The sequence below is a fragment of the Heteronotia binoei genome, unplaced genomic scaffold, assembly GCF_032191835.1.
Source record: "Heteronotia binoei isolate CCM8104 ecotype False Entrance Well unplaced genomic scaffold, APGP_CSIRO_Hbin_v1 ptg001397l, whole genome shotgun sequence".
Classification (NCBI taxonomy): domain Eukaryota; kingdom Metazoa; phylum Chordata; class Lepidosauria; order Squamata; family Gekkonidae; genus Heteronotia; species Heteronotia binoei.
In genome coordinates, this window is record NW_026800260.1 from 1 (window position 1) to 22,996 (window position 22,996).

At 51.2% G+C, this 22,996-nt stretch overlaps 1 protein-coding gene across 1 annotated transcript in view; it reads right to left on the reverse strand.

Annotated features, from left to right (window-relative positions):
- Positions 1–10,415: 10,415 nt before the first annotated feature.
- The window catches only part of LOC132591055 (H-2 class II histocompatibility antigen, E-S beta chain-like), a gene marked incomplete at its 3' end in the record, with an annotated part of 29,957 nt that continues 17,376 nt past the window's right edge, over positions 10,416–22,996 (reverse strand). Inside the window, exon 6 of the mRNA XM_060263936.1 lies at positions 10,416–10,607. Coding sequence (XP_060119919.1) covers positions 10,416–10,607 — 192 coding nt within the window. The remainder of the gene's footprint in view (positions 10,608–22,996) is intronic.

Here is a 22,996-nt window from a genome sequence, read left to right on the forward strand (position 1 = left end):
TTAGCCTCTGCCAGAAAACAGAGCGGATATTCTAGCCGGGGGGAGTGGGGCAGTGGGAGAGCGTCGGTTGGCACGTAGCAATTCCTGGCAGCAGGTATTGAACAGGTAAAATAACTGGATAGCCTGTGATGGAGAAGGCCCCTCTACTCTGGAGACCTCAGAGAAAGAGCTGCTGATGGTCAGAGGAGACCAGATTGACTCAGAGAAGTGTCCACCTGTGTCCTCTTATTTGGAGTTCGGGCTGAGAGACCAAAGAGAGAGAGCCAGTTTGGTGAAGTGTGCAGACTCTTATCTGGGAGAACCGGGTTTGATTCCCCACTCCTCCACTTGCAGCTGCTGGAATGGCTTTGAGTCAGCCAGAGCTCTCTTATCCGGGAGAACCGGGTTTGATTCCCCATTCCTCCACTTGCATTGGGGAGGGACAGTGGCTCAGTGGTAGAGCATCTGCTTGGTAAGCTTAAGGTTCCAGGTTCAGTCCCTGGCATCTCCAACTAAAAGGGTCCAGGCAAATAGATGTGAAAAACCTTAGCTTGAGACCCTGGAGAGCCTCTGCCAGTCTGAGTAGACAATACTGACTTCGATGGACCGAGGGTCTGATTCATTATAAGGCAGCTTCATATGTTCATCTGCTGAAATTGCCTTGAGTCAGCCAGAGCTCTCTTATCTGGGAGAACCGGGGTTGATTCCCCACTCCTCCACTTGCAGCTGCTGGAATGGCCTTGGGTCAGCCATAGCTCTCTTGTCTGGGAGAACGGGGTTTGATTCCCCTCTCCTCCACTTGAACCTGCTGGAATGGCCTTGGGTCAGCCCTAGCTCTGGCAGAGGTTGTGCTTGAAAGGGCAGCTGCTGTGAGAGCCCTCTCAGCCCCACCCACATCACAGGGTGTCTGTTGTGGGGGGAGAAGATATAGGAGATTGTAGGCCGCTCTGAGACTCTGTCCTTGAAAGGGCAGCTTCTGGGAGAGCCCTCTCAGCCCCACCCACCTCACAGGGTGTCAGTTGTGGGGGAGGAAGGGAAAGGAGCTTGTGAGCCACTCTGAGACTCTTCGGAGTGGAGGGCGGGATATTAATCCAATATCTTCATCTACCTCACAGGGTGTCTGTTGTGGGGGAGGAAGGTAAAGGAGATTGTGAGCCGCTCTGAGACTCTTCGGAGTGGAGGGCGGGATATAAATCCAATATCTTCATCTACCTCACAGGGTGTCTGTTGTGGGGGAGGAAGGTAAAGGAGATTGTGAGCCGCTCTGAGACTCTTCGGAGTGGAGGGCGGGATATAAATCCAATATCTTCATCTACCTCACAGGGTGTCTGTTGTGGGGGGAAGAAGGTATAGGAGATGGTGAGCCGCTCTGAGACTCTTCGGAGTGGAGGGCGAGATATAAATCCAATATCTTCATCTACCTCATAGGGTGTCTGTTGTGGGGAGGAAGGAAAAGGAGATTGTGAGCCGCACTGAGACTCTTTGGAGTGGAGGGTGGGATATAAATCCAATATCTTCTTCTTCCTGATCTTCTTGTTTAAGAGGGAGGCCATTGGGGGGGGGGGGGTTGGAGATGCGTGAATGGGGAGCACTGGGTTCAGGGTGCGTGTGGAGAATTCCTGGCCAATCCGGCATACGGGGTTCTCCCTTCCTCTTTGTAGCCTTGTGCCAACACCCTTGTGAGGTAGGCAGGGCTGAGAGAGTCTGACTCACTCAAGGGTGCCTGGTCAGTCCAGAAGAGAGAGCTGGGGAGATGTTTTTGTCTGAGGTTTCAGGAGGAGGGAGGGTGCCTTCAACCTCTGCAGAAAGCAACCCCCCCTCAAGGTTGTGGGTGTCTTCCTGAAGGACCCTTTCCTCCTAGCTGTTCCCTGGGTGCCAACCACAGTCTTCTGGCTGCCCGCCTTTTCTGGCTGCCCCCCCCTCTGGCTGGTGCCAACCACAGTCTTCTGGCTGCCCGCCTTTTCAGCTGCCCCCCCCACTCTGGCTGGCCAGCTTAGCTTCCGGGGGGGGGGTTCTTACTTCCATCTCCCTCCCTGTCTGTTGGTCTCCTGGAAGAGGCAAGGGGGAGACCCCGGTTGGAGATTTTTAGGAGGCACATCAAGGCAAGCTTCTTTGCCAGGCTCGGGAGGGGAATGGCTGGCATCTGGATAGTTGGCATCTGGAAAGGGGCAGATTTGAGTGGCGTCGTCTTGATTTTTGACTTGTCCTGTTTTAATTCTTGCTTTGAGCCACCCTGACTTCAGAGGAAAGGCGGGGTCTGAACACTACAAATAAATAAATAAAACGAATCTCTCTCTTTCAGCGACTCCCCTGCCACCACCCGCAGGTAAAGATCCTCTTTCCCACTGAGATTCCAGGCAGCAATGCAAGGAAAACAGCATTGTTTTCCCCCTCCCTGTTTTTATTGCATGGGTGTATTTATCCTCCCTTTCTCTAAGGAAAGGAAAGGTCCCCTGTGCAAGCACCAGTCGTTTCCAACTCTGGGTGATGTGAATTTTCACGGCAGACTTTTTACAGGGTGGTTTGCCATTGCCTTCCTCAGTCCTCTACGCTTTCCCCCCAGCAAGCTGGGTCCTCATTTTACTGACCTAGGTAGGGTGGAAGGCTCAGTCAAACTTGAGCCGGCTACCTGAACCAGCTTCTGCTGGGATCGAATGCAGGTCGTGAGCAGAGGGCTCCGACTTCAGTACTGTAGCTTTACCACTCTGCGCCACGGGGTAAAGGCAGTTCCCTGTGCAAGCAGCAGACGTTTCCAACTCTGGGGTGATGTTGCTTTCACAACATTTTCATGTCAGACTTTTTACGGGCTGGTTTGCCATTGCCTTCCCCAGTCCTCTACACTTCCCCCCCAGCAAGCTGGGTACTCCTTTGACCGACCTCGGAAGGATGGAAGGCTGAGTCAACCTGGAGCAGGCTACCTGAACCAGCTTCCATCAGGGATCAAACTCAGGTCATGAGCAGAGCTTAGGACTGCAGTACTGCAGCTTTAACACTCTGCGCCACGGGGCTCTTTCCCTTCCTCTAAAAAGCTGTCTAAAGTAGCCCAGTGAAGTTACAAAGGGCAGGACAACATCAGTGACCATGACAGGATAGAAAAGTCCAAAAAGACTTTCTGGGTGGGGAGTGCTACAATCTGTCTTGTGGGTGAGGCTTTTGGGCTCAGGTGAAGTCAGAAGATCCTGCCCCCCTCTCTGGGGATTGACTTTTGGCTTCTGATGGTTCTTGTCCCTCTTTCCTGGCAGGATTCCTCAGTTAACCCTTCCTGCCCCAGGATCCTGCTGGCTGGAAAAACGTTTCCTACAACCAAGGCCCTCTTTCCTTTCCATGGAGGAAGCAAAATGCAAGGAGTGAAGATGGATAGAAGAACTTCACTCACCTGGTGCTGTTCCCCAAAAATGGCTTGTTTTGTGTTTCTCTTTTACTACTTCAGGGAAGGGAGTTCTCCTGCTAGGGCTGTATGTGCGTGTGTGGGGATGTTCCCTCCTTCCTCCCATACGGTATTCCTCCACAGACAGGGTTTCCACAGACAGAGAGCCAGTTTGGTGTAGTGGTTAAGTGTGCGGACTCTTATCTGGGAGAACCAAGAACCGGGTTTGATTCCCCACTCCTCCCCTTGCCCCTGCTGGGATGACCTTGGGTCAGCCATAGCTCTGGCAGAGGTTGTCCTTGAAAGGGCAGCTGCTGTGAGAGCCCTCTCCAGCCCCACCCACCTCACAGGGTGTCTGTTGTGGGGGAGGAAGGTAAAGGAGATTGTGAGCTGCTCTGAGACTCTTCGGAGTGGAGGGCGGGATATAAATCCAATATCTTCATCTACCTCACAGGGTGTCTGTTGTGGGGGAAGAAGGGAAAGGAGATTGTGAGCCGCTCTGAGACTCTTCGGAGTGGAGGGTGGGATATAAATCCAATATCTTCATCTACCTCACAGGGTGTCTGTTGTGGGGGAGGAAGGGAAAGGAGATTGTGAGCCACTCTGAGACTCTTCGGAGTGGAGGGCGGGATATAAATCCAATATCTTCATCTACCTCACACGGTGTCTGTTGTGGGGGAGGAAGGGAAAGGAGATTGTGAGCCGCTCTGAGACTCTGTCCTTGAAAGGGCAGCTTCTGGAGAGCCCTCTCAGCCCCACCCACCTCACAGGGTGTCTGTTGTGGGGGAGGAAGGTAAAGGAGATTGTAGGCTGCTCTGAGACTTTTCGGAGCGGAGGGCAGAATATAAATCCAATATCTTCTTCTTCTTTGCCAGGCTCTCTTATTTGCACAGCAGAGCTACTGAGCCAAGCCTCTCTTCCTTCTGTGGGCTGAGGCTCCCCTCCTGGTCCCCTGGGGAAGGAAGGAAAGAGCCAGTTTCCTTTCCCCAGTTCGATCCCATGGGAGAAATGCAAAGAGAGCACCTTTAAGACCAATGAGTGCTAACATTTTAAGCATGTTTTAAGTTTTTTAAAAATATGTATGTGTTTGTCTGTGTTCTTTATAAAGTTTATATCTCTGCTACCTAATCTTAAATAGGTACACTCATGGCCCGTCCCAACAAGGTCTCATTTATGTCAGCTCCGGCCCTCCTAACAAATGAGTTTGACACCCCTGCTGTAAATCAGAAGCAGAAGCAGAAGGTCCCAGGTTCAATCCCCGGCATCTCCAGAAAAGGGGCCAGGCAAATAGGTGTGAAAAACCTCCACTTGAGACCCTGGAGAGCTGCTGCCAGTCTGAGTAGACAATACTGACTTGGATGGACCGAGGGTCTGATTCAGTATAAGGCAGCTTCATATGTTCACAAGGAATGAAGGCAACTTTAAGGGAGGGATGGTAGCTCAGTATCTGCTTGGTAAGCAGAAGGTCCCAGGTTCAATCCCTGGCATCTCCAAAAAAGGGTCCAGGCAAATAGGTGTGAAAAACCTCAGCTGGAGACCCTGGAGAGCCGCTGCCAGTCTGAGAAGACAATACTGACTTTGATGGACCGAGGGTCTGATTCAGTATAAGGCAGCTTCATATGTTCATATGTTTGTTCATATGTTCAAATCTTTACAAAGGTGAAAGAAACGATCCACAGGCCAAGTCCCAGTGGAAAGCAAGGGGTGCCAGAATCTGCCTCCCCTGCAGGGAAGTTATGCTTTTTGCTAGCCCTTCGGATCGCGGGGCTGCCCCCTGGGCCGAACGGGTCCTGCATTCGGCATTCACACGTATGTGATCTCCAGGTGTATATGAGCTTCAAAGAATTCTCACAACAACCCTGTAAGGCAGGCTCGTGTCATCCCCCCCCCCCTCCACTGAAGGCAGCAGGAGGCTCTTAGGAAGGGTCCCCCCAGTCCGCCTAAGGTCTCTCGTTAGCCAGTTCCTGGGAGAGGCAGAGTAGTCCAGAAATGCCAGAACTGAAGAGAAGAAGGTGGGGGAGAGAGTCGTGGGGGGGGGGCGTTCATCACCCCTCCCAGGTTTCTGGGTTCCCATCCCCCAGCATTGAGGTTCTCCCTCCCACCCCCTGGAGGCTCCCGATTCCTTTTTTTTTGGGGGGGGGGAGCGTCCTGGAGGGTGAGTGGATCTGGAGGGAGCCTCTTGGATCTGGGCCTGCAGCTTCTCCCTTTCTTTTCTCCAAACTTGGCTGGGCCATGCTTCGAGGGGGGGGAAGGGGCGAAACGGAAGCGCTTCTCTTGCCTTCCCCCCCCCAAGCACCCAGAATACAGAGCATCACTGCCCCAGATATGAGAACAAAAGAGAAGCCATGTTGGATCAGGCCAATGGCACATCAGGTCCAACACCCTGTGTCACACAGTGGCCAAGAAAACCAGGTGCCATCAGGAGATCCACCAGTGGGGACAGGACACTAGAAGCCCTCCCCCACAAGCACCCAGAATATAGAGCATCACTGTCTCAGATATGAGAACATAAGAGAAGCCATGTTGGATCAGGCCAATGGCCCATCCAGTACAACACTCTGTGTCACATAAGAACATAAGAGAAGCCATGTTGGATCAGGCCAATGGCCCATCCAGTCCAACACTCTGTGCCACATAAGAACATAAGAGAAGCCATGTTGGATCAGGCCAATGGCCCATCCTGTCCAACACTCTGTGTCACACAGTGGCCAAGAAAACCAGGTGCCATCAGGAGATCCACCAGTGGGGACAGGACACTAGAAGCCCTCCCAGTGTTGCCCCCCCACAAGCACCCAGAATATAGAGCATCACTGTCTCAGATATGAGAACATAAGAGAAGCCATGTTGGATCAGGCCAATGGCCCATCCAGTACAACACTCTGTGTCACATAAGAACATAAGAGAAGCCATGTTGGATCAGGCCAATGGCCCATCCAGTCCAACACTCTGTGCCACATAAGAACATAAGAGAAGCCATGTTGGATCAGGACAATGACCCCTCCAGTCCAACACTCTGAGTCACATAAGAACATAAGAGAAGCCATGCTGGATCAGGCCAGTGGCCCCTCCAGTCCAACACTCTGAGTCACATAAGAACATGAGAGAAGCCATGTTGGATCAGGCCAATGGCCCATCCAGTCCAACACTCTGAGTCACATAAGAACATAAGAGAAGCCATGCTGGATCAGGCCAGTGGCCCCTCCAGTCCAACACTCTGAGTCACATAAGAACATGAGAGAAGCCATGTTGGATCAGGCTAATGGCCCATCCAGTCCAACACTCTGTGTCACACTGTGGCCAAGAAAACCAGGTGCCATCAGGAGGTCCACCAGTGGGGCCAGGACACTAGAAGCCCTCCCAGTGTTGCCTCCCCAACCACCTAGAATACAGAGCATCACTGCCCCAGATATGAGAACATAAGAGAAACCATGTTGGATCAGGCCAATGGCCCATCCAGTCCAACACTCTGTGTCACATAAGAACATAAGAGAAGCCCTGTTGGATCAGGCCAATGGCCCCTCCAGTCCAACACTCTGTGTCACATAAGAACATAAGAGAAGCCCTGTTGGATCAGGCCAATGGCCCCTCCAGTCCAACACTCTGTGTCACATAAGAACATAAGAGAAGCCCTGTTGGATCAGGCCAATGGCCCATCCAGTCCAACACTCTGTGTCACATAAGAACATAAGAGAAGCCATGTTGGATCAGGCCAATGGCCCCCCCAGTCCAACACTCTGTGTCACATAAGAAAATAAGAGAAGCCACGTTGGATCAGGCCAGTGGCCCATCCAGCCCAACACTCTGTGTCACAGAAGAACAGAAGAGAAGCCATGTTGGATCAGGCCAATAGCCCATCCAGTCCAACACTCTGTGTCACATAAGAACATAAGAGAAGCCACGTTGTATCAGGCCAATGGTCCATCCAGCTCAACACTCTGTGTCACAGAAGAACAGAAGAGAAGCCATGTTGGATCAGGCCAATGGCCCATCCAGTCCAACACTCTGTGTCACATAAGAACATAAGAGAAGCCATGTTGGATCAAGCCAATTGCCCATCCAGCCCAACACTCTGTGTCACACAGTGGCCAAGAAAACCAGGTGCCATCAAGAAGTCCATCAGTGGGGCCAGGACACTAGAAGCCCTCCCACTGTTGCCCCCCCCAACCACCCAGAATACAGAGCATCACTGCCCCAGATATGAGAACATAAGAGAAGCCATGTTGGATCAGGCCAATGGCCCATCCAGTCGTAACACTCTGTGTCACACAGTGGCCAAAAAAACCAGGTGCCATAAGGAAGTCCACCAGTCGGGCCAGGACACTAGAAGCCCTCCCACTGTTGCCCCCCCAAGCACCAAGAGTACAAAGTATCACTGCCTCAGACAGAATTCCATCTAGACCCTGTGGCTAACAGCCACTGATGGACCTCTGCTCCACGTGCTTATCCAATCCTCTGTTGAAGCTGGCTATGCTTGCAGCTGCCGCCACCTCCTGTGGCAGTGAAGAATTCCATCCTACCTAGCGGAGCCTCAGGGATTTGCGGGAGTGGGGGGGAGTGTGTCTCTCTGCCCCCCCACCCCACCCCGAGCTGTCCATGAGATTCCCCACTTGGGTAGGGCGTCTCCTTTTCTAGAATCATGATAAAGACACTGCATCGGGGCAGAACGCAAAGGTGGTAGGGGGGGGGGATTGTCCTTATGGTGCCAAGATGGAAGAGGCTAGCAGGATGTGGAGAAATAGTGTCAGGCCGGGAGGGAGGGAAGAAGTTTCCCGGAGAGTAGCGATTTGCACGTCAAAGGGACAACATCAGAGCAGTAGAAGGGAAGCAGGCTCAGTTAGGATCCTCCTTCCCCACCCACTCCCCTATAGCCCCTCTCTGAGGTCTGAGGCTCAGAGATAGGGTAAAGTGCTGCTTTACCACTTCTCAAAAAATTACTGACCCTGTGTTCAATCTTTCTTTATGTACAAACTCTCTCGCATTTATAGCAGAGCAATATATCATGTCAATTTCACAGTCTATAACACACCAAAGAATACACTATATTCACATACGAGATTTAAAGTCTGCACTACAATGTTCTACAATTCAACACTCGCACTGAAGCAGTTGCTTGCAGCACTTGGACTAACGTTGCTGAAGATGAGAGGATCATGTGATTTCTGAATAACTAATAACATGTAATCCACAGAGCACTTCTTAATGCCTACTAACATTGCATCCGTGGAGACAGTTTGGTATAGTGGTTAAGTGTGCGGACTCTTATCTCAGAGAACTGAGTTTGATTCCCCACACCTCCACTTGCAGCTGCTGGAATGGCCTTGAGTCAGCCATGGCTTTAGCAGACCTGTCCTTGAAAGGGCATCTTCTGATAGAGCTCTCTCATTCCCACCCACCTCACAGGGTGTCTGCTGTGAGGGAAGAAGCTAAAGGAGATCATAAGCCACTCTGAGATTCAGAGTGATGGGTGGAATATAAATCCAATATCATAATCTTTTTCTTCTCCTCCTCTATGGCAATCCATTCAAAGCTGAAACTCAGACTGCATCTCTTTCCACATTCTGAGCATTCAAATGGTTTCTTCCCTGGCTGGGTTTATTAATGCAGTTCAAGGTTTCCCCTCTCACTGAATCTCTTTCCACTCTCTGCGTATTCAGAGGTTTCTCCCCTGTATGGGTTCTCTGATGATATTGAAGACTGCCACTCCAACTGAATCTCTTTCCACACTCTGAGCATTCAAAAGGTTTCTCCCCTGTGTGGATTCTTTGATGACGTTGAAGATGGCCCCTCTGAATGAATCTCTTTCCACACTCTGAGCATTCAAAAGGTTTCCCCCCTGTGTGGATTCTTTGATGCCGTTGAAGATTACCATTCTGACTGAATTTCTTTCCACACTCTGAGCATTCAAATGGTTTCTTCCTCGTGTGGGTTATTTGATGCTTTCGAAGGGTGGAACTCATACTGAATCTCTTCCCACACTCTGAGCATTCAAAAAGTTTCTCTCTTGTGTGGGTTATTTGATGCTTTCGAAGGGTGGAACTCTGACTAAATCTCTTTCCACACTCTGAGCATTCAAAAGGTTTCTCCCCTGTGTGGGTTCTCTGATGGTTTTTAAGATTGCCCCTCATACTGAATCTCTTCCCACACTCTGAGCATTCAAAACGTTTCTCCTCTGTGTGAGTTCTTTGATGCTGCTGAAGATGCCCACTTGTTCTGAATCTCATATCACACTCTGAGTATTCAAAAGGTTCCTCCGCTGTGTGGGTTCTCTGATGCCGTTGAAGATTACCACTCTGATTGAATCTTTTCCCACACTCTGAGCATTCCAAAGGTTTCTCCCCTGTGTGGATTCGCTGATGTCTTTGAAGACTGTCACTCTGACTGAATCTCTTTCCACACTCTAAGCATGCAAAAGGTTTCTCTCTTGTGTGGGTTCTTTGATGCTTTTGAAGAATGAAACTCTGACTAAATCTCTTTCCACACTCTGAGCATTCAAAAGGTTTCTCCCCTGTGTGGGTTCTCTGATGATATTGAAGACTGCCACTCCAACTGAATCTCTTTCCACACTCTGAGCATTTAAAAGGTTTCTCCCCTGTGTGGGTTCTTTGATGCTGCTGAAGATGTCCACTTGTTCTGAATCCCTTTCCACATTCTGAGCATTCAAAAGATTTCTCCTCTGTGTGAGTTCTTTGATGCTCTTGAAGATTGGAATTCTGATTGAATCTCTTCCCACACTCTGAGCATTCAAAAGGTTTTTCACCTGTGTGGGTTGTCTGATGTCTTTGAAGATTGCCAGTGTGACTGAATCCCTTTCCACACTCTGAGCATTCAAAAGGTTTCTCCCCTGTGTGGGATCTTTGATGCCAGTGAAGATGGCCACTCGTACTGAATCTCCTTCCACACTCTAAACACTGAAAACGTTTATCCTCTTTGTGTATTCTTTGCTGTTGGCGATTGCTACTCTGACTGAATTTCTTTCCGCAATCTGAAGGTTTCTCTCCTCTGTTTGCTCTTTGGTTCACAGGAAGTTGTGATCTATATTTGAAGTACTTTCCACACTGAATGGACTTACTTTTCATTGCATTGTGCTTTGGAAAATATATGTTGCACTTGCTTCCATCTCTGTTTGCAGCCAAGTGCCTGTCTTTCTTTCTTTTATGTCTGCCTTTATCTCTGGTGTTTCCTTTCATGTCTTCATTATTAATTCTGTCTGGCAACTGGAGATGAAGTTCCTCACCCTCCTCCTTCCTCTGTTCAGCCTTTGCTGGAATAATGAGAGAGAGACAGTTAGCACCTGGGAAGGCTGGAAAAGTCCAACGGCAACTATGTGATGGCAGCAAGAAAGTATTGCCAAGGACTGTTAATGACAGTCCTTTACCTCCTCTACCTTGACTGACCTTAACTAACCCCCCCCCCCTTCCCAAAGAATAGCCAGGATTTAAGGATATCACCACCTTTCCAGAGCCACAGCTGAGGCCTTGCCCAGAAGGAACTTTCAAACCTCCAGATTCCAGGCTCCAGAAGGCCTCCCTCCCGCCTCACCCACCGGGCTTTATCATTATACCAAACTAAGAGCTGCTAGAAGTGAAGGAGAAAAGTCCCATGAATATTCCTTGCTTGTTGCCTTGACATAACTGTGAAGGATACCCACTCTCTGCTAGCTCACTTGGAAAGAGAATTTTCTCTGGAGGCACAGAGTGTTGGACTGGATGGGCCATTAGCTTTATCAAACATGGCTTCTTCAATGTTCTTACGTAACAAATGTAATGAGTCTCCGATTCAGAGAGAAGGGCAGGGTATAAATCTGCAGTCTTCTTCCTCTACCAAGCCAAAAGCATTTACTTTTACAGTAGAAAAGTCAATTTTTTCCATTTGCAGAAACTAGGAAACACAAGGAAGGCAATGTACCTTGCTAACTAGTTTGATGTAGTGGCGAAGTGTGCGGACTCTTATCTGGGAAAATCGGGTTTGATTCCCCACTCCTCCCCTTGCACCTGCTGGAATGGCCTTGGGTCAGCCATAGCTCTCTTATCTGGGAGAACCGGGTTTGATTCCCCACTCCTCCACTTGCAGCTGCTGGAATGGCCTTGGGTCAGCCAGAGCTCTCTTATCTGGGAGAACCGGGTTGGATTCCCCACTCCTCCACTTGCACCTACTGGAATGGCCTTGGGTCAGCCAGAGCTCTCTTATCTGGGAGAACAGGGTTTGATTCCCCACTCCTCCACTTGCAGCTGCCGGAATGGCCTTGGGTCAGCCATAGCTCTCTTATCTGGGAGAACCGGGTTTGATTCCCCACTCCTCCACTTGCACCTGCTGAAATGGCCTTGGGTCAGCCATAGCTCTCTTATCTGGGAGAACCGGGTTTGATTCCCCACTCCTCCACTTGCACCTGCTGGAATGGCCTTGGGTCAGCCACAGCTCTCTTATCTGGAGAACCGGGTTGGATTCCCCACTCCTCCACTTGCAGCTGCTGGAATGGCCTTGGGTCAGCCACAGCTCTCTTATCTGGGAGAACCGGGTTTGATTCCCCACTCCTCCACTTGCAGCTGCTGGAATGGCCTTGGGTCAGCCATAGCTCTCTTATTTGGAGGAACCGGGTTTGATTCTCCACTCCTCCACTTGCAGCTGCTGGAATGGCCTTGGGTCAGCCATAGCTCTCTTATCTGGCAGAACCGGGCTTGATTCCCCACTCCTCCACTTGCAGCTGCCGGAATGGCCTTGGGTCAGCCACAGCTCTCTTATCTGGGAGAACCGGGTTTGATTCCCCACTCCTCCACTTGCACCTGCTGGAATGGCCTTGGGTCAGCCATAGCTCTCTTATCTGGGAGAACCGGGTTGGATTCCCCACTCCTCCACTTGCAGCTGCTGGAATGGCCTTGGGTCAGCCATAGCGCTCTTATCTGGGAGAACCGGGTTTGATTCCCCACTCCTCCACTTGCAGCTGCTGGAATGGCCTTGGGTCAGCCAGAGCTCTCTTATCTGGGAGAACAGGATTTGATTCCTCACTCCTCCACTTGCACTTGCTGGAATGGCCTTGGGTCAGCCAGAGCTCTCTTATCTGGGAGAACCGGGTTTGATTCCCCACTCCTCCACTTGCAGCTGCTGGAATGGCCTTGGGTCAGCCAGAGCTCTCTTATCTGGGAGAACCGGGTTTGATTCCCCACTCCTCCACTTGCACCTGCTGAGATGGCCTTGGGTCAGCCAGAGCTCTCTTATCTGGGAGAACAGGGTTTGATTCCCCGCTCCTCCACTTGCACCTGCTGAGATGGCCTTGGGTCAGCCATAGCTTTCATAGAAGCTGTCCTTGAAAGGGCAGCTGCTGTAAAATAATTCTCAGCCCCACCTACCTCACAGGGTGTTTGTTGTGGAGGGGAGGAAGGTAGAGGAGATTGTGACCGCTCTGAGACTCTGAGATTCAGAGTATAGGGCAGGATATAAATCCAAAATCTTCAACTATAAACAGTTTTCATACCTCCAAACAGGCTTCCTAGCCTAAAGGTCAGGACGACACCGCAGAGTGGAAGTTTTGCTTTTTACACATTTTCTGTAACCAAGCTGAATATCTAAGGCAAAGGGCCTGAAAAATACCCTTGGCATCATACGCATTCTAGAAAACTACAATTTTCCATCCTAATGCCCGTGAGCAGACATTCAGGTACAGATCAAGAGGTTTCAAAGGAATTCCTATATCTAAGAATAAAGGCGAGGACCCTCTGGACCAGTGAAATCTAACGAAATGCCAGAAGCGAGAACTTTGGAACCAGTCATTACCCTCGTTACCTATGTTAACCGTGCCAGTTTTGTTATTAGAAAGGTAAACACATATTATGTTTTGTGAAGGAAACCTTGAGGAAAACTCAGGGAATATGGCTTTTTGTTGGTACGGAGAGATAAGTGTTTTCCTCCCGCTTATCGACACACAATAAAAGATCTACGGAGCTCTGGCTGTTGAGTCTCTGAATGAGGCTGGGGACTCAACTCTTGACACAAGAGTTTTCTGCAGCAACTGTCAGAGCAGAGGTTTCTAATCCCCTCCAGGGGAAAGGAGTGTTGAAAAGCCTGACCACAAAGGAAGAGGATCTCCGGAGTCTTTCTGAGGCCTTTTCATCCCACCTATGCCTCAGGCCAGGAGTCCAGGACACTGGTTTCAGTTGTCCCTGGGCAAGTAGTGGAACAGGAGTCAAAACGGTGTACTTGTTCAATTTTTTGACACATTCCACATCCCAATGGCAGCCATGAACACCTTTGATGCCTAGGAAAGATCCTTACCCAGAGAGACCACATTCCCGTAGTTCTCCAGCATGACTTCCCAGTAGAGAGCTCTTTGTCCTGGATCCAGCAGGGCCCACTCTGCCTCCGTGAAAGAGACGGACACCTCCTCAAAGGAAAAGGGACCCTGGAAGAAAAAGAAGATTCCCTCCTTTTCAGAGATCATGCCAGGCAGAGACGGAATCCTGGAAGGAAGTTGACTGGGAAGGTACAGGATGTAAAGCTTCAGGGACTGTCCTCTCTCACCTAGACATCTTTTGGAATCTGTAGGAGCAAAAGCCCCCCTAAGAAAGAAGGGGGGGACCCAGGCTGCCCCCTGCTCCAACTCCTCACCTGGATTGGGGGAGCAGCAGCCATTTCCACCCCTCTGAAAAGACGACTGCTCAACAGCATCTCTCCGCTTCCTGTTCCTGTGACAAAGGAGGAAAGAAGGGTGTTTTTCAGGATTTTCTATTCCACTTGCAGTTTGTACCCTGCTTCACACACACACGCCCCTCGCCCTTGTGTACATTCAACACATTTTAAAATACTTTTTACTGAATTCTGGGAGAGGCAGAAGAGGAGCACCAGGGACCAGTGAGTCTCAGGGAATATAAAGGCTGCCAACGTATTTTGGACTTCTGTGAGGCCTGGGTCAGGCTGGGGGGGTGGGTGGGAAGAGGGGGGTGGAATTGATGTCACATGACACGTCACTGTCACATTTGGACCACTCCTGACTTGCGCACATCTGGAGGCTCAAGGGTAATACGGATGAGTTTCAGAGTGTCTCTTGGCATCCCCAACTTCACAATCAGGTTTTCAGCCAGATGAAACAACATGACATGGAATCTTCTTCTTCTTCCCTCCCCCCCCCCCCACTGTTTTCCAATCAAATGCCAGGTTTTTTTCAGAAAGTGATCCGTCCCCTCCCCACGCCCACCCGGGAGAAAATGGCCGTCCTGGGATGGGGCGGGAGGATTCTCTGGTTTTATTCCCCTCTCAAGTCACCTTTCCCGGTGCCCAATCTGGGCATTTTCCAGATCCCCCACCCCCCTCCAAACGTCCAACAACTTCGCGGGAGTTGGCAACCCCGACTGAGAGCGATTGCAGCCTCCCTCCCTCTTGCAAGATCTGGAAGCTGATCCCGCCCGTGCCTTACTTCTAAGGAGACCCCCACGAAGATCTTGCAGCTGCTGCTTCTTTGCAGCCCCCTCCTTTGCCCTGCAAATGCAAAACCTGCCCACGCCCCCCCTCAAGGCCCCTTCCTCCCCCCCCCCCATTGCACGGCCTCTCTAGACAGCTTCTCGGAGGGCTTAACCCTTTCGGTGCTGCAGAGGAAGGGAAAAGGCGCCCCCCCCCCCTTTTTAGGAGGAACTCCAGCCAGGCTGCGGAGCCCTGTGCAATTCAGTGGGGCACCTCGGGAGTAACTCTGCTGCAGGGGGCTGGTTTTGAAACAGAGGAGGGTCAGATCCATCCCTTTCTCTGCGCCTCCCCCCCACCCCTCTTGGACTCTGCGATCATTTGCGAGAGCCCACAGGTAGGAACCCCCACTCCAATCTTTTCGGCCTTGGGGATTGTCTGTGGAAGAGTCTCTTGACGTTGCCCGGCAGTTTTGGGGGTTCTCCCTCAACCCCCCTGTCCCGCAACTGTCTTTGATTATACCCTCTGTTGCCATGGTCTTCAATGGCCCATAGGGTATAATGGTGGTATGGGGGTGCGTTCTTTGGTTACCCCTGGAACGGGACCCCATGGTTCAATCTTTTTGGGCCTTGGGGGAGAGTCCCCTGAAGCTGTCCTGATGTTTTGGGGGCTCTCCCTCAACGCCCCTGTCCCACAGCTGCCTTTGATTATACCCTCTGTTGCCATGGACTTCAATGGCCCATAGGGTATAATGGTGGGATGGGGGTGCACTCTTTGGTTAACCCTGGAACAGGACGCCCTAATTCAATCTTTTTGGGCCTTGGGGGTTCCTTGGGGAAGAGTGCCCTGAAGCTGCCCTGGTGTTTTGGGGCTCTCCCTCAACCCCCCCTGCCCCCCAGCTGCCTTTGATTATACCCTCTGTTGCCATGGACTTCAATGGTGTTAGGGTATAATGGTGGGATGGGGGTGCACTCTTTTGTTACCCCTGGAACAGGACTCCCTAGTTCAATCTTTTTGGGCCTTGGGGAAGAGACCCCTGAAGCTGCCCTTATGTTTTGGGGGCTCTCCCTCAACGCCCCTGTCCCTAGCTGCCTTTGATTATACTGTCATGTTTGGACCACTCCAAATCGCTTAAGGAAGCCACATTTTCTGTAGGTGCTGGCAAGACCAAGTAAGGTCTGGTAAAGGTAGTGAAAGGATATTTTGTTTATTTTCTAGCTCTTGGATCAACTGGATAGTGAGACAAGATAGTCTGGGAAAGAGAAGCCCGAGGACACACCTCTCCCTAGAACAAAGATCCAAACAGGGGCTGTTGGTTTGATGTCTGAGGAGAAAACACTAGGGAGAGAGATGGCATGCCCAAGTGAGATGACTTTGCATCTTCAACTGCAAATTAAGCAGGCAGACCTTGAGAAGGCCAGGCTCGAGATAGGGCTGCAAAAGGAGAAAGGAAATGCAGCCAGGATAGAATTAGAGAAAAAAAGGATGCTAAAAGAGGAGAAAGAGAATGCAGCCCAGTTAGAGAGAGAAAGGATGCTGAAAGAGGAGAAGGAAAATGCAGCCAGGATGGAGCTGGAAAGAGAGAAAATGAGGCTGGCTCATGAGCTTGAACTGGCAAAAATTGGAAAGCGGCTGCTTCCTCCAGAAGCTGCTGTGCAAGGGGATAGATGGAAGTACCCTTTATACAAGGAAGCAGAGGACATTGAAGCATTCCTGCAAAATTTTGAGCAAATTTGCATGGACTACAAGCTTCCCCCAGAAATGTATAGGGAGAAGTTGAGACGCCAGCTAAGTGGAGTTCTGGCTTCAGTGTCTGGACAGATGGAAGGTGAAGAGAGGTCCAACTACAAGCTGTTTAAGGAGAGTGTGTGTGAGAGGGTGGGGTTCTCCAAAGAAGGAGCCCGCAAAAGAACATAACATAAGAACATAAGAGAAGCCATGTTGGAGCAGGCCAATGGCCCATCCAGTCCAACACTCTGAGTCACATAAGAATGTAAGAGAAGCCATGTTGGATCAGGCCAATGGCCCATCCAGTTCAACACTCTGAGTCACATAAGAGAAGCCATGTTGGATCAGGCCAATGGCCCATCCAGCTCAACACTCTGTGTCACAGAAGAACATAAGAGAAGCCATGTTGGATCAGGCCAGTGGCCCATCCAGTCCAACACTCTGTGTCACAGAAGAACATAAGAGAAGCCATGTTGGATCGGGCCAATGGCCCATCCAGTCCAACACTCTGTATCACATAAGAACATAAGAGAAGCCCTGTTGGATCAGGCCAATGGCCCATCCAGTCCAACACTCTGTGTCACATAAGAACATAAGAGAAGCCGTGTTGGATCAGGCCAGTGGCCCATCCAGTCCAACACTCTGTCACAGAAGAACAGAAGAGAAGCCTTGTTGGATCAGGCCAATGGCCCATCCAGTCCAACACTCTGAGTCACAGAAGAACATAAGAGAAGCCATGTTGGATCAGGCCAATGGCCTTTCCAGTCCAGCACTCTGTGTCACATAAGAGAAGCCCTGTTGGATCAGGCCAGTGGCCCATCCAGTCCAACAATCTGTGTCACAGAAGAACAGAAGAGAAGCCATGTTGGATCAGGCCAATGGCCCATCCAGTCCAACACTCTGAGTCACAGAAGAACATAAGAGAAGCCATGTTGGATCAGGCCAGTGGCCCATCCAGTCCAACACTCTGTGTCACAGAAGAACAGAAGAGAAGCCATGTTGGATCAGGCCAGTGGCCCATCCAGTCCAACACTCTGTGTCACAGAAGAACAGAAGAGAAGCCCTGTTGGATCAGGCCAATGGCCCCTCCAGTCAAACACTCTGTGTCACAGAAGAACAGAAGAGAAGCCCTGTTGGATCAGGCCAGTGGCCCATCCAGTCCAACACTCTGTGTCACAGAAGAACAGAAGAGAAGCCATGTTGGATCAGGCCAATGGCCCCTCCAGTCCAGTACTCTGTGTCACATAAGAACATAAGAGAAGCCCTGTTGGATCAGGCCAGTGGCCCATCCAGTTCAACACTCTGTGTCACACAGTGGCCAAAAACAAACAAACAACCCAAGTGCCATCAGGGGGTTCACAAGTGGAACTAGAAGTCCTTCCACTTTGCCCACCCCCCAAGCACCAAGAATACAGAGCATCCCTGCCCCAGACAGTTCCAATAAAATGCTGAGGCCAATAGCCACTAATGGACCTCTGCTCCATATTTTATCCAATTTCCTCTTGAAGCTGTCTATGCTTGTAGCCACCACCACCTCCTGTGGCAGTGATTTCCACATGTTAATCACCCTTTGGGTGAAGAAGGACTTCATCTGTTCTCACCTGACTGCTCAGCAATTTCATTGAGTGCCCATGAGTTCTTGTATTGTGAGAAAGGGAGAAAAGTACTTCTTTCTCTACTTTCTCCATCCCCGGCATTATCTTGTAAACCTCTATCATGTCACCCCGCAGTTGACATTTCTCCAAGCTAAAGAGCCACAAGCGTTTTAAGCTTTCTTCATAGGGAGAGTGTTACAAACCTTTAATCATTCTTGTTGCCCTTTTCTGGACTTCTTCCAATGCTATAATATCCCTTTTGAGGTGCGGTGACCAGAATTGTACACAGTACTCCAAATGAGACCGCACCATCGATTGATACAGGGGCATTATGATACTGGCTGATTTGTTTTCAATTCCCTTCCTAATAATTCCCACCATGGCGCTGGCCTTTTTAATTGCAACCGCACACTGTCTTGACATTTTCAGTGAGTTCTCTACCACAACCCCAAGATCTCTCTCTTGGTCAGTCTCTGCCAGTTCACACCCCATCAACTTGTATTTGTAGCTGGGATTCTTGACCCCAATGTGCATTACTTTGCACTTGGCCACATTGAACCGCATCTGCCACGTTGACGCCCACTCGCCCAGCCTCAACAGATCCCTTTGGAGTGCCTCACAATCCTCTCTGGTTCTCACCACCCTGAGCAATTTAGTGTCATCTGCAAATTTAGCCACCTCACTGCTTACTCCCAAATCCAAATCATTAATGACAAAGTCAAAGAGCATGGGACCCAGTACTGAGCCCTATGGCACCCCATTGCTTACCATCTTCCACTGCGAAGATTGCCCATTTATACTCACTCTCTGTTTCCTATTAATTAGCCAGTTTTTTATTCACGAGAAAAAGGAGAAAGAGCCAGTTTGGTGTAGTGGTTAAGTGCTCAGACTCTTATCTGGGAGAACTGGGTTTGATTCCCCACTCCTCCGTTTGCAGCTGCTGGAATGGCCTTGCGTCAGCCATAGCTCTCTTATCTGGGAGAACCGGGTTTGATTCCCCACTCCTCCACTTGCACCTGCTGGAATGGCCTTGGGTCAGCCAGAGCTCTCTTATCTGGGAGAACCGGGTTTGCTTCCCCGCTCTTCCACTTGAAGCTGCTGGAATGGCCTTGGGTCAGCCAGAGCTCTGGCAGAGGTTGTCCTTGAAAGGGCAGCTGCTGTGAGAGCCCTCTCCAGCCCCACCCACCTCACAGGGTGTCTGTTGTGGCAGAGAAAGACAAAGGAGATTGTGAGCCGCTCTGAGACTCTTTGGAGTGGAGGGCGGGATATAAATCCAATATCATCATCAAGAGGACCTGTCCTTTTGCTCCATGACTCTCGAGCTTACTAAGGAGCCTCTGATGAGGAACTTTATCAAAAGCTTTCTGGAAGTCAAGGTAAACAACATCTATCGGGTCCCCTTGTCAGTGTATGTGCAGGCAACGGACCACTGCTGACAGCAAAGGATCTAATTGACATTAGATGATCTGGATGACAGGGGAACGTATGAAGCTGCCTTCTACTGAATCAGACCTTTGGTCCATCAAAGTCAGTCTTGTCTTCTCAGACTGGCAGCGGCTCTCCAGGGTCTCAAGCTGAGGTTTTTCACACCTATTTGCCTGGACCCTTTTTTGGAGATAGCAGGGATTGAACCTGGGACCTTCTGCTTCCCAAGCAGATGCTCTACCCCTGAGCCACAGCCCCATTCATGGCTCTCCAGGGTCTCAAGCTGAAGTTTTTCACACCTATTTGCCTGGACCCTTTTTTGGAGATGCCAGGGATTGAACCTGGGACTTTCTGCTTCCCAAGCAGATGCTTTACCATTGAGCCACCGTCCCTCCCCTCAGGGGCATCTGGAACACAGCCAGATTGCATCAGCCAGAGTGATGTGACCATGACTCAGCACTTCACCTGATTGGTCACTTACCTAGAGGACATGTATAAATGTACTTGTTGGAGGTTGGATGGTGAATTGTGTGCGGAGCATTTTGCTCGTCTGTATTATAGTTGTAAATGAATGTATATAGCTAGTCTAATCGCAGCTGTGTACAAGACTTGATTCCTTCGCGTCTTCAGGAGCCTCTCTCACTAAACGTGGAAGATCAGCATTTTACGGTGAAATGAAATGAAACCACCATCATGCGGTAGATCCTTTCTTAGACTATAGGCAGCAGCAGAAAAATCAGGCCTCCACAAATCTGTGGTGCCACAACAGTGGAAAAACATGTTTCCAAACCACGGATCCTCATGATTTTTGCTTCGGATCCCCCCAAACTGAGCATCCAACCACTTATCATGTTCATGTCCAGAGTTTGCACCCCAGAAATCATGGATCCATGGCTTCGTGGCAGCACCCTAGAGCAAAAAGTTGGATTTGAACCATGGATTCCCATGGATCCTCATGATTTTTGCTTTGGATCCCCCCAAGCTCACCATCCAATCACATACCATGCCCATGGGCATTGTTTGCATCACAGAAATTGTGGATCCACGGTTTCTGTGGAGCAAACTCTGCCCATTATATGTGATTGGATGGTGAGCTTGGGGGGGGGGGGGAATCCAAAGCAAAACTCATGAGGATCCATGAGGATCCGTGGTTCAACACCAAGTTTTCAGGCCATGGTGCTGCCACAAAGCTGTGGATCTACAATTTCTGGGGTGCAAACTCTGCCCATGGACATGATATCATAATTAATGGTGGGCTTGGGAGGATAACAGTGGTTTGATTTCATTTCAATGTAAAAATCTTATGAATTCAGGAGGATCCCTGTAGATCCGACTTTTCCCTTTCCCCCTAAAAGCTTAACTCCAAGGTAAGCCAATCACTGACTTCTTTGAGCCTCTCCTAGCAGCATGTCCGTGATCTTCGCTTGGGGCTTGTTGGCTCTGAGTCTGGAAAGGGTGGAGGGACAGGGGGTGGGGGTCTTGGGGACAGTTTAGGGAAGACGCCCAGAGGTGGAAGAGAGAAAGCGACTCTTCTTTTCATTCTCTGCTTCCGTCGCAGCAAATGGGCAGCTTGGATTTTTTTTTTTCTCACCTGCTTTATTTTGATGAGCTACAGGAATGAACTGGAATTGTTAAAATGCTGGCAAAGGGCTTTTTCCTGCAGAGCAGAGGCTGGAGTTTTTTGGGGGGTGGGGGGCGAGATGAAAGCTCTTCTGAAGGGGGGGGGGATAGCCCACGAGATTCTTCCCTCCGTCCCTCCCACCCCAACATACACAACCTGAGTCACATCCCCACTCAACCCAGTCCAGTCCCGCCTTTAAGACCAACAAAGTTGTATTCAGGATGGAAGCTTTCCTGGGCAGGCGCACTTCGTCAGACGGGGCATGGTTAAGAATGCAAAGTGGTACAAAGTGAGAATCCAACGCAGCTCTTTGTTGATCTTCGATGTGCTCCTGGAGTCCTTCCCACTGCTTCAGACCAGCACGGCTGCCCACCTGGATCTCCCTACATGGACCTTTTCCTCAGCCCCAAGCCCCGAAGGCAGCCTGCGAGTCCCCCAGCCAGAGGCCTCCGTCAGGCCAGAGGGAGGGAAACCTCAGAACAGCCCCCCCAAAACACCCCCCCTGCTTTCCACAGCGAGTCCTGGGGTTGCCAGCCTCCAGGCGAGGCCTGGGGGTCTCCCACAGTTTCCTCTCTCAGTCCCCGCGGGGGAAACGGCGCCTGTCTGTCCGGGGGCGCCTCTGAGAGCGACACAGTTTTGCTCGAGGTGCTGCCAGGCTGGGATCCAGCTCTGGGGGTCTTCCGGGACCCCCGGCTCCAGCCTTTGTCCTGCTGCTTCAGCCACACTCCCTCGGCTGCCCCCTGAATCTCGGTCTCCGGAAGGGGGTCTCTGGGAATTGTGCCCTCCCCAAGCCCTTTGCCAAGCCACACCCTCCCCAGGCCTGGCTCCACCCCCAAAGACTACAGGAATCCCCCGCCCAAAGCTGGCAGCCCTGGGCCCCACCAGGACGCTTCAGGCCAGGGAGGGAAGGGGGGCCCTCCCGAAAAGTTGCAAAAGGGGGGGGGGACTCCACAGCAACCCCTTCCCCCCGCAATAGTCTCTCTTCCTTCCCTTCTCCCAGGAGACTTGGGGGGGGGGGCAAGACCAGCCTCAGGGGCCAGAGAAGCAGATGTGGGGGTCAGGCCTCCTCCCTTTGGGGCCGAGTGCCCTGGGGGCTTCCGGACGAGAAGGCTCCTTCTTTCCGGGAGGGGCTGTGGGGGGGGGCTGTGGCTCCGGGAAGACAGCTCAGGGGTTGCGGGGAAGGTCCAGGGCTGCTCAGGGGGGGTTCTGCAGGTGGAAGTTCCAGGGAGGGCCCCCCCTCCCCCAATTTGCATCCTGCCCCTGATGCGGAGTCTTGATCAGGATTCTGCCAGAGGAATCTCTTGGACAGCTGGCGGGGGGGGGGGAATACAGAGAGATACCCCCCCCAAAAAAAAAAAATCCCTGGGACTCGGCTGCCTCCCGAACCCTCTCCTCCGGCCATGAGGCAGAATCCCCCCACCCCCGCATATGCTTCCTTTCCGCCCCGCAGCCCCCTCCACACCTGACCTGCTCCCCCAAGGAGAGGGAGATGCTGCTGACCCCATCCCAGAGGCTGCATCCCCCGCCACCCCAGCAGTGACGCTCCCTCTTCCCCCGGAGCTGAGCGTGAGCCAGGTCACAGATTTTGAGCCTTCAGCTCACACCTTTGTGTCTTCGCTCAGGAAGGAGGGCCCCAGAGCACAAGACCTTACACAGCAGCTCACAACTTCAATCCCAGCAGTGCACAAAGGAGAATTTCTGCTCACCGGACTCTGCAGCTTAGAGGGAATGTTGGGGGTCTAAACCCCTGAGCAGGAAGGGGGAGCCTCCGGGGGGGGGAGAGAGAACCCCAGCCCTTCCCCCCCCACAAGATGAGGCCCCCCTCCCTCCCTCTTGAGCACGACTCCCCCCCTCCCCCTTTACACTTCTGGCATTTCTGGCTGCTTCTTTCCAAAC